This window comes from Dendrobium catenatum, unplaced genomic scaffold (assembly GCF_001605985.2).
Source record: "Dendrobium catenatum unplaced genomic scaffold, ASM160598v2 fragScaff_scaffold_51, whole genome shotgun sequence".
Lineage (NCBI taxonomy): Eukaryota > Viridiplantae > Streptophyta > Magnoliopsida > Asparagales > Orchidaceae > Dendrobium > Dendrobium catenatum.
In genome coordinates, this window is record NW_021318513.1 from 752062 (window position 1) to 763394 (window position 11333).

The 11333-nt window shown below is 32.7% G+C and overlaps 1 protein-coding gene across 1 annotated transcript; it reads left to right on the top strand.

The window, feature by feature from the left end:
* The first annotated feature begins 1101 nt into the window (after positions 1-1101).
* LOC110106257 (GATA transcription factor 4) lies at positions 1102-2581 on the top strand. The gene is made up of 2 exons (XM_020836085.2): positions 1102-1559; positions 1711-2581. Exons 1-2 carry the CDS (start codon positions 1248-1250, stop codon positions 2290-2292), a joined length of 894 nt encoding a protein of 297 aa, XP_020691744.1. The 5' UTR covers positions 1102-1247; the 3' UTR covers positions 2293-2581.
* The last annotated feature ends 8752 nt before the right edge of the window (positions 2582-11333 follow it).

The following is an 11333-nucleotide window of genomic DNA, read 5'->3' on the forward strand; positions in this document are numbered from 1 at the left end:
TAATTGAAACTAATTATGAAAACCTCCATTTTTATAAAAAAAAATGGAAAAGACAGCATGAGTTCAATGAGCAATGTATCTTGATGAGTTGACTCTATAATTATATAAAATTATTTAAATATTAAAACTTTATTATGAGTAATATATGAGTCGAACATTATAATACATTTAATTAATAAAAACTATGAAAATTGTTGAAAGATTAGTTAGCACGTACAGAAAGGAATGGCTTTGTTTCTCACTTTCTCGAGAGTCGACTGTGGCTGTGTGGTGGGGGTCCTAACTCACATGCAGAAAGAGACCTTCGAAAAAGCTCTGATTTTTATGACAAATATATAATATAAATTTTGATTAAAATTACAGCAATTCTGCTGCAGTTTCTTTATATTAATGACAATAACAGCAAATTTATTTCTTACAGAGCCAGCATTTATCAAAACAAGCCACAATGTTCAATGCATTTCCATCCCCACCATTACTATTGCATGTTGCTATTTCGTATCTATTTTTAATTTTATTTCTATAACTCAAATAAAAAAGCTTTAATTTAGATTAATTAGATTAAAGCTTCGTTCGGGACGGCTTTCTTACTATTTCGTAAAACAGTTGTTTATAGGTATCAAAATTTTAATTTTTATACGACAAAGCTATTTTAAGTAGTAAGAAAGTCGTCTCAAACGAAGCCTAAAGTATCATTTGTGATAACTTTCTTGTTGTTTCTTAAAGCAGCTTTTTAGTACTAAAGTTTTAATTTTTTTGCTACAATGCTACTTTAAGAAACATTAATAAAGCTATCACAAATGAATTTTAAATATAATTAATTTCAAGTTGACTTTCAATATTCTTATTATAATCAAATTTATTAATTTGATGATTTTTTTATTAATCCTAACAATGAAATACTATTTTTAAAAAATTAAACTAAACTAAACTCTTTTTTTACTTTATGTCTATAATTAAATTGGCGCTGATAAGTATAACTATGTACATTTACAGCAAATACAATTGGGTTGGTTTATAGAAATTCTACTGTGATTTAATTTGCTCAGCTGGATAAGTGCTGAGAAATATTTCACCGATCGACTGATTAGAAAAATTATTAGAAAATGATCTTCTATTGGTGGATCATGGATGGAGAGATTCTTTCTCCTATTCTCCTGCTATTTATCTTACTCTCGCTTTCACTCTTCCTACACTCACTGCTTCTCACCACCTATCCCTGCTTCAGCTTTTGATCTTTACTGTGTATGATGGAAACTGGCTGGGAGATAGATTTTGGTATGGGAAAAGGAATGGAAATGACGGCGTCGCCGGCGACGTTCGCCGGAGCAAGTCCGGCTTATATGTACAGTATGCCTAATGCAGAATCACTTAGAGTCGACGAACTCCTGGACTTCACCAACCATGACCTCTTCCCTTCTTCTTCCTCTTCCTCCTCCTCCGTCCCAACCGACGAAGCCGCCCTCCACCTCCCCGCTGGCCAGGAGTTCTCCTCCTCTGCCTCCGTCGCTGCCACCGTTGGCTTCGATGCCTCCTTGCCGGACGACATCTGCATTCCTGTAAGCAGAGCTCTCTGAAAAGTGGATGAATTTATTGATAAAAAAAGGGAAATTTATGCGGAAAAAAAAAACACATTTTTGTTTCTGGACTTATTTATCGCATATTTGTAAGAATTTCAAGGGATAAAAATTAAATTTTGATTTGTTGCAGAGCGAGGAGGCGGCGGAGCTCGAATGGCTCTCCAAATTCATGGAGGATTCCTTCTCCGATACCCCTTACCATTACTCCCTCCCCGATATGACAATGTCGGAAAACAGTAATTACCCATCTTCAGAGATCTCTACTCACGCCCTTGCTTCCGGGATCAATAGATCTCCTGAGATCTCCACCTCCTCTTCATCATCATCGTCTTCTTCTTCATCCGACTTCCCAAAGGCCAAAACGAATGTAATCAACAAGAAAAAGCAAGGGAATAACGAGAGCGGCGCACGGCGTTGCACGCACTGCTCGTCGGAGAAAACTCCGCAGTGGCGGACTGGACCGCTCGGGCCGAAGACTCTCTGCAATGCCTGCGGCGTTCGGTTCAAGTCCGGTCGACTCGTGCCGGAGTACAGGCCGGCGGCGAGTCCCACTTTTGTTCTAACGCAGCACTCCAATTCGCATCGAAAGGTCATGGAACTTCGACGACAAAAAGAATTCCTCATACTCCGAGGCAGCGGTGGCGGCGGTGGAGACGGCGGCTCCTCGGGTTTTTCGACGGAGATGAGTTTCCAGGACTATGAGGTCTGTTGAAGCGCCGTTGACGGCGATTAAACGACGCTTGTTGCCGTTTGTTTTCTGTTGAATTGATTGCTATGGTGGATCCTTATCGGACGGCTGGAATTTATTTCTATAAATTATTGGTTGCTGCTCTGATTGTCCCTTCAGTTTTGGGTGTAGGGCGTCATCACGTGATATGCGTGGTGGTCCAATGAAGATGAGCCACGTGATTGTCACGTGCTTGGACCAGCGAATAAGAGTAATCGAGAAATTTAGGCGACTATTATTTAATGTTTAAAATTAAAAGTAATAATAAAAATGAACAATTAGTGGATAATTTTATTTTTTTTTCAGGTTTTAACTATTTTTTTAGGCTTCGTTTGGGACGGCTTTCTTACTGCTTCTTAAAGCGGCTTTTTAGTACAAATATTTTAATTTTTGTACTAAAAAACTTAAAAATCACTTTAAGAAGCAAGAAGAAAGCCATCCCAAACTAAGCCTAAATCAACTTAGCACAAGCTAGTGATCCGTCAAACCGATTTGCATATGTTGTGTAAAGATTAGAGGTGCAAGTGAGTCAAGCTGATTCGTGGGGTGGTTTAAGCTCAATTTGATATTGGCTCAATAAGCTAAAGAGTCAAGTTTGAGTCAACCCTGATTAGACTCATTATCTCGCAAGCCAGCTCGTTTAAAAAATATTAATATAAAATACACTTAAAATATATTAACATTCATAATTTTAATTATAAATTTATTAAAAATATTTAAGAAATTATATTTTACTTATTTGTATTAAATAATTCTTTTATCATTTTTTTTATAATTTCATGTTATAATCATTTTCTCTCTTTAATAGTAAACGAATATGTTGGTGAGTCAGCTTGAACTTGCAAAATAAAGCTGGAGCTCTTGAACTTGATTAATTAATCAAGTCAAGCTCAAGCTCGAAGCTCGAGGTCACTTTAGCTTGATTTGACTCGTTTACACCCCTAGCTAGTCATGATATTCTAATATAAAACGCATCAGGTGAATTTCATGAATTTGTATTGAAATTAGTTAGCATTAAGCTCTCTGAATATTTGAATTTCATGACACATTTCCTAATAGGATGCCTTGACATAATTTATTTTATTTTATTTTATTGGTTCATTCTCCTTGCGATTGGGTCACTAATACACATTAAATCATAATGATTTGATTAACTTATTTTCAAACACTAATGAGGAAGATCAACCAAGCCAATTAATTGTGTAAACGAGTCGAGTCAAGTTAAGTCGAGAAGTGGCTTTATCGTGCTGAGCTCATTTTGCTCATACTAAGCTTGAGCTCGACTCGAGCTCATATAATAAGCTCGAACTGAACTTGTTGTATAAATTTCAAGCTCGAGCTCACCCCGATTACCGACTCGTTTGAAAAGCTCGAACTCGACTGGTTTATGAATCTCGAAATTTTTTGTTTAAAATTAAAATTTTGCTTCTAAATTAGAATTATATATATATAGTTTTAACATAAATATTGATTTTCACTTTAAATAATGTAAATAAATGTCTAAATGTAATTTAAAATGAAAGTTGAATATATAAGAAGTAAAAGTCATGATCACTTGATCAGTATTCTTTTTTATCCTTTTTTTTTTCAAAAATTATGATCCAACTATTATAATGAATATACAAATATCTATTTGTTATGATATCAAGTTGAATTGGACATAAAATTTAAATAAAACAAATAAATATCATATAAAAAATCAAATGAAATTAAAATAAAACTAAACAAAAATTATACTATTCAAGTATATGATCAGTACATTTACACCAATTCAGAAAATGTAATTAGAAATATTAAAACTTTTAAGAAAGTTACATAGTAAATCCATAGTAAAATGTCAACAAATTACAAAACTCTTTGTATGCTCATCGATTAAATTAAGCTCAAACTCAGTTTTATTACTCAACTTGTTTGAAAAGCTGGAACTTGACTCGTTTATGAAGCTCCAATTTTTTTGTTTAAAATTAAAATTTTAAGGTTTTTTAAAATTTTACTTGTAAATTAGGATAAAATTTATAGTTTTAACATAAATATTGATTTTCACTTTAAATAATGTAAATAAATGTCTAAATGTAATTTAAAATGAAAATTAAAAGAAGTGAAATTCAGTATTCTTTTTTATCCTTTTTTTTTTCAAAAAATATGATCCAACTATTATAACAAGTAACTACTAACATGAAATGACTATGCAAATCTCTATTTGTGATGATATCAAGTTGAATTCTAATGTTATTCCTATGCTTATTAATGATATTGATAATATGCTGCTTTGTCAAATTCCTTCTGAAAATGAAATCTTCAATGTTCTTAATGATATAAATGGTGATGTTACTGTGGGCCCGGATGGGTTCACCACCAAGATTTTCCAAAATAAATGGGAGATTATTAAGTTGGATGTTATTGAAGCGGTGAAAGATTTCTTTGAAGGTAATTCTTATCTGAAATTTTTCTCTTCTATTAACATTGCCCTTATCCCTAAAAAAGAGGGGGCAAATACTTGGAATGATTTGTACCTTTTTTAATAAACTTAATTCTAAGATCATTGCTAATAGATTGACTAATATCCTGCCTATAATTATTTCTTATAATCAAACTGGTTTTGTGAAGAGTAGAAGTATTTTTGATAATGTTTTGCTTGCTCAAGAACTTACTCATGATATTAATACTAGGTCATTGGGGGTAACATCATTTTTAAACTGGATATTACTAATGCTTATGATAATTTTGATTGGAATTTCCTTTATAAGGTGATGTCTCTTTTTGGTTTTAGTAACAAGTTCATTATGCTTATTAAAAATAGTGTTGAGAACTGTTATTTTTCTGTCATTATCAATGGTAGGAATCATGGTTATTTCAAATCTTCCAAAGGTCTTCGTCAAGGTGATACTATTTCCCCTGCTCTTTTTATCATTGCTATGGAATATTTATCGAGGGGATTAGATGATTTATATGCTAAGAACCCTAGCCTTAATTTCCAAACTATAAGTGGTTTTCCTATATCTCATCTTAGTTTTGCTGATGATTTCATTTTATTTTCGAATGGTTCCATTAAGAATGTTAAACTTTTAATGAAATTCCTTACTGACTTTCATGATTGTAGTGGTTTAGCTATTAGCAAAGACAAAAGCAACTTTATTGTTGGCAACTCGATTAATCAGAACAGAGTTCACACTATTCAAAGGGTCTATGGTTTCCAATCTAAAAATTTATCGATAAAATATCTGGGAACACCGATTTACAAAGGTAAAAAGAGAATTTTTCTTTTTGAAGATATTTTTACTATTATTCAGAAAAAGCTTGATAATTGGTCGTCTAACTTTCTATCCTTTGGTGGTAGATTGGTTCTTATAAAATATGTTCTTAATTCGATTCCTATTTATCTATTCCATACTTTAATGCCAACTGTTTCTATTTGCACTAGATTAGAGAGAATGATAAACAAATTTTTTTGGGGTTCTAAGTTCAATAACAATGGCATACGTTGGTCTTCTTGGTATAAAAATTGTGGGGTTTTGAATGAAGGGGGTTTAGGTTGCAAGAATTTGACTGACACGGCTAAAGCTTTCTCCCATAAATTATGGGTTTCCTTTAGATCTAATATCAGTTTATGGGCCCGTTATATGAATGTTAAATACTGCAATAATTTTCATCCAAGTCTTTGTTTTTACAAAAATGCAGATTCTATGACTTGGAAAATATTGTGTAACATTAAATGGGAAGCTGAGCAATTCATTCAATGGGGTTTGGGTACTGGTGATGTTTATTTTTGGCAGGATAACTGGTTGGGTAATATGTCGATTGACACTTTTTTAAATACGCATACTATTGAATCTGTTAAAGTCTCTTCCTTTTTTATGGAGAATAGATGGAACATTTTAAAACTTAGGGAGTTTATTCCTCTTTGTTTAGTGGATGTTATTTTGAATATTCCTTTACAAGTTAATTGCAAAGATAAAATTTTATTATCTCTTTCTTCTAATGGTAAATTTCAGTTGAATAAGATTTGGGATAATATTAGAATCAAATTTGACAAATCAACTACTTTTACTGCTATTTGGCATAGTATTTTTCCGACTTCTTACTCTACTCTTGTTTGGAGATGTCTCAAAGGGTTTATTCCGATTGATGAGCTACTTCAAAAAAAAGGTATTACTCTCATTTCTAAATGCTTATGTTGCTCTAATTTGGAGAGTATTTATCATCTCTTTGTTAATGGTATTATTGCTAAGAAGGTTTGGTCTTATTTCAATAACATTCCTAACAAAAATTCTACGACCAATCACACTAGCATTGTTACGATTTTAGAGAGTTGGTTCCATACTTCTAAAGGTCATATTCATAATCTAATTCCTATCCTTATTATGTGGTATATTTGGAAAGCTAGAAATGAGGCCAAACACGAGGCGATCAATATGGATGCCTCTCTTATTATTTCTAATGTGAAAAGAAAAATTATGCAACTTTATACTTACAAAGTGATTTCTTTTAAGAACTTCCTTAATTATAAAGATTTGGCTGTTGCTCTTGGTATCAATTTGAGTCCTGTCAGAACAATTACGGTTGATATAATTGTGAATTGGGTTAAACCCAAACCTCCTTATATTAAATTGAATTCTGATAGTTCTGTTGGCCCGAGATTTGTTGGAGCGGATGGTATCATTCGTGATCATTTGGGTGATGTGTTAGCTGTTTATGATGCTCCTCTGCAGCTTTCCAATGTTGGGATGGCTGAGCTGAACGCTTTGTCTTATGGTCTGGATATCTGTATTAAGTTGGGTTTTAACTTTGTTTGGATTGAAGTGGATGCTATGCTTCTTGTCCATATCATTAATGATGTTGTGCCTGGTAATTCTCAAAACTTTTACCTTATTAGAAAAATTAAGACTGCCCTGACTTTGCTTAATTATTATATATCTCACATCAACCGGGAGGGGAATGTGTGTGCTGATTGGTTAGCCAATAAGGGTTGTTATCTTAATAATTATGAGGAATTTGATATTCAGAACTTATATCCTATATTGAAGGGTATGATTTTACTGGAAAAAGCTGGCTTGCCTTCTATACGTAATGGTTGACGCCTTCTGTTTTTTGATGTTTCTATGTCCGTCCAGTTGTTTATTGTCTGCCTATCTTGATCCTTTTCTCTGGTTGATTTTGAATAATCTTCTTATGGCCTACTATATTACATCTACTTGGTTGGTTTTCACTAATAACCATTTATTGCTGGCTTGTTTGTGCTAGTTGCTGGAAGTCAGGGTTATTTTTGCGTATAGTGTCTGGAGTTACTTTTCTATGTTTATGTATAATCAGATGGTTGGTATGGCCTGGGATTATACTCTTATATGGTATGTGTTTTTTGAGGTTGGCCTACAGCCTTGTTCTAAGGCTTATTCTAATGGTGCTGGTTCTTTGCGGGTTAATGTTCTTTGTGAGAACTGTGATGTCTTTTATGGTCAGAGTTGGTATAATGGTATAATTTGGTGTGACATTATTAGCTTTCTTTTTTCTGGGCCTGGAACCTGTTCTATAATAGCATGATTATGAGGGAGCATGTTATTCAGTCTTTATTTATGTACGATTGGAGCTTTAGATATGGTTATATGGTATTGCAGGGTATACTGGATTTTTTTGATGCTCTTAGTAACTGACATTCCTTCAGGAATTTTATTACTGATTTTTCTTACTGTGTTATGTATTATCGTTCTAATATGTCTTTTTTGAGAGTATTTTGCAGTGTTAATTTGTCTTTTTGATTAGGGAGCTTCAATGATCGCAAGGTACTCTTGGTTTGTAATTTTCTTTGTCATTTCAATTTTCATCAATATTTTTTGCAGGAAGATTATGCTGAACGAGATTAATAGGCTCTTCCTTTTTTGGGTGCTGTCTACTCATAGCCCGAGTTTTTTGTTATGCTTTTTATGTAATATTATAAAAAGGAACCACCGGCTCTTATGTTTTATTTCTTTTTATCCTATAGCTCTTTTGAGCAGTAGCGAGCTGGAGGATCCTTCTAAGGATTTTGTAACCGAATTTTTGATATTAACGCGTAGGCCCCACAGAGGGTTTTAATAAAAAAAAAAAGTTGAATTGGACATCAAATTTAAATAAAACAAATAAATACCATATAAAAAAATCAAATCAAAGCAAAACTAAACAAAAATTATACTATTCAAATATATGATCAGTACATTTACACCAATTCAGAAAATGTAATTAGAAATATTAAAACTTTAAGGATGTTACATAGTAAATCCATAATAACATGTACACAAATTACAAAACTCTTCGTATGCTCATCGATTAAATATTTCATGTAGCGTCATCTTTAAATCTTTCTTCATTAGAATCATTGAACCCAAAAAAAAATCAAATAAACATTTTAGAATATAAATACCGTAAAATGAACAATGAGAATTTCTAATGATGAAATAACAATTACTCTAGTTTATGCTTTAAATTTTTTTTTTAGGAATAGCCCCAACTGAGAACTCAGAAAGCAAAATTACATTCCAAGAATCAACAACATTCAGAAAGCAGCTCTGACAATTTTCTCTCTGGGGAAAAGTGACCATCCGCTTGATGGTTGCCAAGAGCCAAAAAAATAAAGCAGTGTCTATCCATAACGATAATATGCGGCCATCCAACTATGATTGCCAAATCGACCAACGTAGGAAGAGAATTGAGGATGTAAACGAATCATCATCGCTCCTGTTGGGGTTCAAATTTTCTTTACAAAATTTCTCCAAGACATTGCTTATCCCTAAGATGCCAAAGCAGCAAAAACATAGACCCACAAACATAAATCTATCAAGAATAACCAACAACAGAAGATGTATCAAGCACAACATCCACAATATCAACATCATAGATACTAATAGGAAAAAATAAAATAAAATTATGAAAAGCAATGCCAGATAAAGGAAGGCTTCAAACAATTGGAAAGGAATATCATTTCGAGCTTATGCTTAAAATGAACAAGCTTGTTGCAAGTCATAAAGTTTAGAATGGAATATCTACCTTCAACAACAATAAAGATCCTTTAGCATATAAGGTTGAAAGTTTTTTTAGGCCATATAAATAGCTATATGCCAAAGCTAATCCTTTTGAAGTCACTAACTTGAACTTAATAACAAAAGGTACTTGAATTTTAACACATTAAAAATATGAATGCTAGGACTCAGAATAAAAACAATCAATCAGATATAATCAGTAGACCGCGCCTCACTCCCCTGGTTGCCAAACAACTTTCCAAGGAGAGAAGGTCTGGTTATTTAAAGAATAACATCATTGTCAATGGCAAAGAACAAAATCCCAACAAACGTTAAATATATAAAATCGAATGAAAACTAGAACCATAATCTAAAGACAACAGTAGCAAGGCAACAAAATGACATAAAACCAAACGTCGTAGAGAAGTTTGGATTTTTTAATCCCATCGAAGAAAACAACTTGAAAGCAGCCATCGAACAAAGAGGGGAGAGCCCCTCATGACCAAGGCATTTTTCTCTTGTAACATTATCATTGGAGGAAAACTTACCTTGATATATTGCTGTAAATCCTTCAGGATAAGTTTGAGCTCTTTATATTTTCTTACCTCGGAAGCTTTCAACGTCTTCTGAGGAAGATGGTTGTCGCACTTGCACCCATTGTCATTCTAGGGCATTTAAATGTGAAGCAGATGTTTCTCGCATGCTCGCAACTATCACAAGCTCTTAAGAATTGCGGAATAGAACTAGGGCATTTAAACTGAATGTTATATTGGGAGTTTAGCGGGGTATTTAATAATACTTTTTTCATCAAGCTGCTCGACTTATTTTCAAGTCGAGAATGGCTGAGCTCGACTAAAAGCTCGATCTTGAACTTGAAACATGATAAGCTCAACTCCTTAGCTCATTAATGAGTAGAGTTCGGGTTGACTCACAAGCAGACTTGACTCACACCCCTAGAACCAATCAATCCAATATGTATTTCAAAACACTAATATTCTTTTATTTTTATGATTTAGATAATTTCCTTTTTCAATCGTTTGGGACCTCGCAAACCACCCAAACAATTTGCATATATTATATCAATGTCTTCTCTATGATAAAACAATTAGGTCATATTGAGTCATTGATGCACATTGAATAATAGATTAACTTCTTTTTAATACTATAAATATATTGAACGAACTGGCCAATCCTATTGGATTTTCAAAGCAACCATAAGTAGGCATTATGCTTCTAATATTATTGACTTGCATAAGTAGTGTTGGAAGTGACTACAAATGGTGAGCTAACTTGATTAGATTCACCAAGACCAAAAAGTAACTTGTGCTCCAAATTCATCATGAAGTAAGAAGAATTGAAATTTGAATCAATTTAATTAAGATACGATTGATATGGTGATTATAAATTTGAACTTAGAATTTACTGTATAATATGATATGTATTATATATTAATATTATTTCCATATTATACAATTGGTTTTCTAATTTAATCTAATAAAATAATGAGAATTAAGGACAAATTATGTATCAAGTTTAAAAGATCATACATTACGAGGAATATCAGATTGTACGTATGTGTAATAACTCTCACTTATATTAGATTAATGGTATGTTAATGATCTATATTGAAAGTCTTGCATGCATTAAAATTCTATAAGGAGGGTTGTGACACTGTGTTGGCAAGTGCAATGGTGCTGACATTTCTGTATGTATGGTTCTAGGAAATCGAGTGCAACAACATTTCCAATGATTTTGAATCCAAACTTTGGTCTCTCTCTAATCTACTTGAAATGTACTATCTCCCAATCTAGCAAATTTTCACCATGTAGCTTTTAATATCGCACATAATCTTATTCTGCATATTCTAACATGATCATATTGAAATTTCACCAAGTAATTTTGCATTTTTAGCATTTTAACTAAAATAATAAAAATAAAGACAAAGAAAATAAATTAGAATTATTGCATATGTTCTATCATATCTAGTAAGACATGCATCTGATAGAGTCTATAAGACATGACATGCATACTAACATG

Bases quoted from the DNA above. Each gene is read 5' to 3' on its own strand.
- LOC110106257 (XM_020836085.2), top strand. From the start codon at position 1,248: ATGATGGAAACTGGCTGGGAGATAGATTTTGGTATGGGAAAAGGAATG. The intron at 1,560-1,710 runs GTAAGCAGAGCT...GATTTGTTGCAG, and splicing joins CGGACGACATCTGCATTCCT to AGCGAGGAGGCGGCGGAGCT.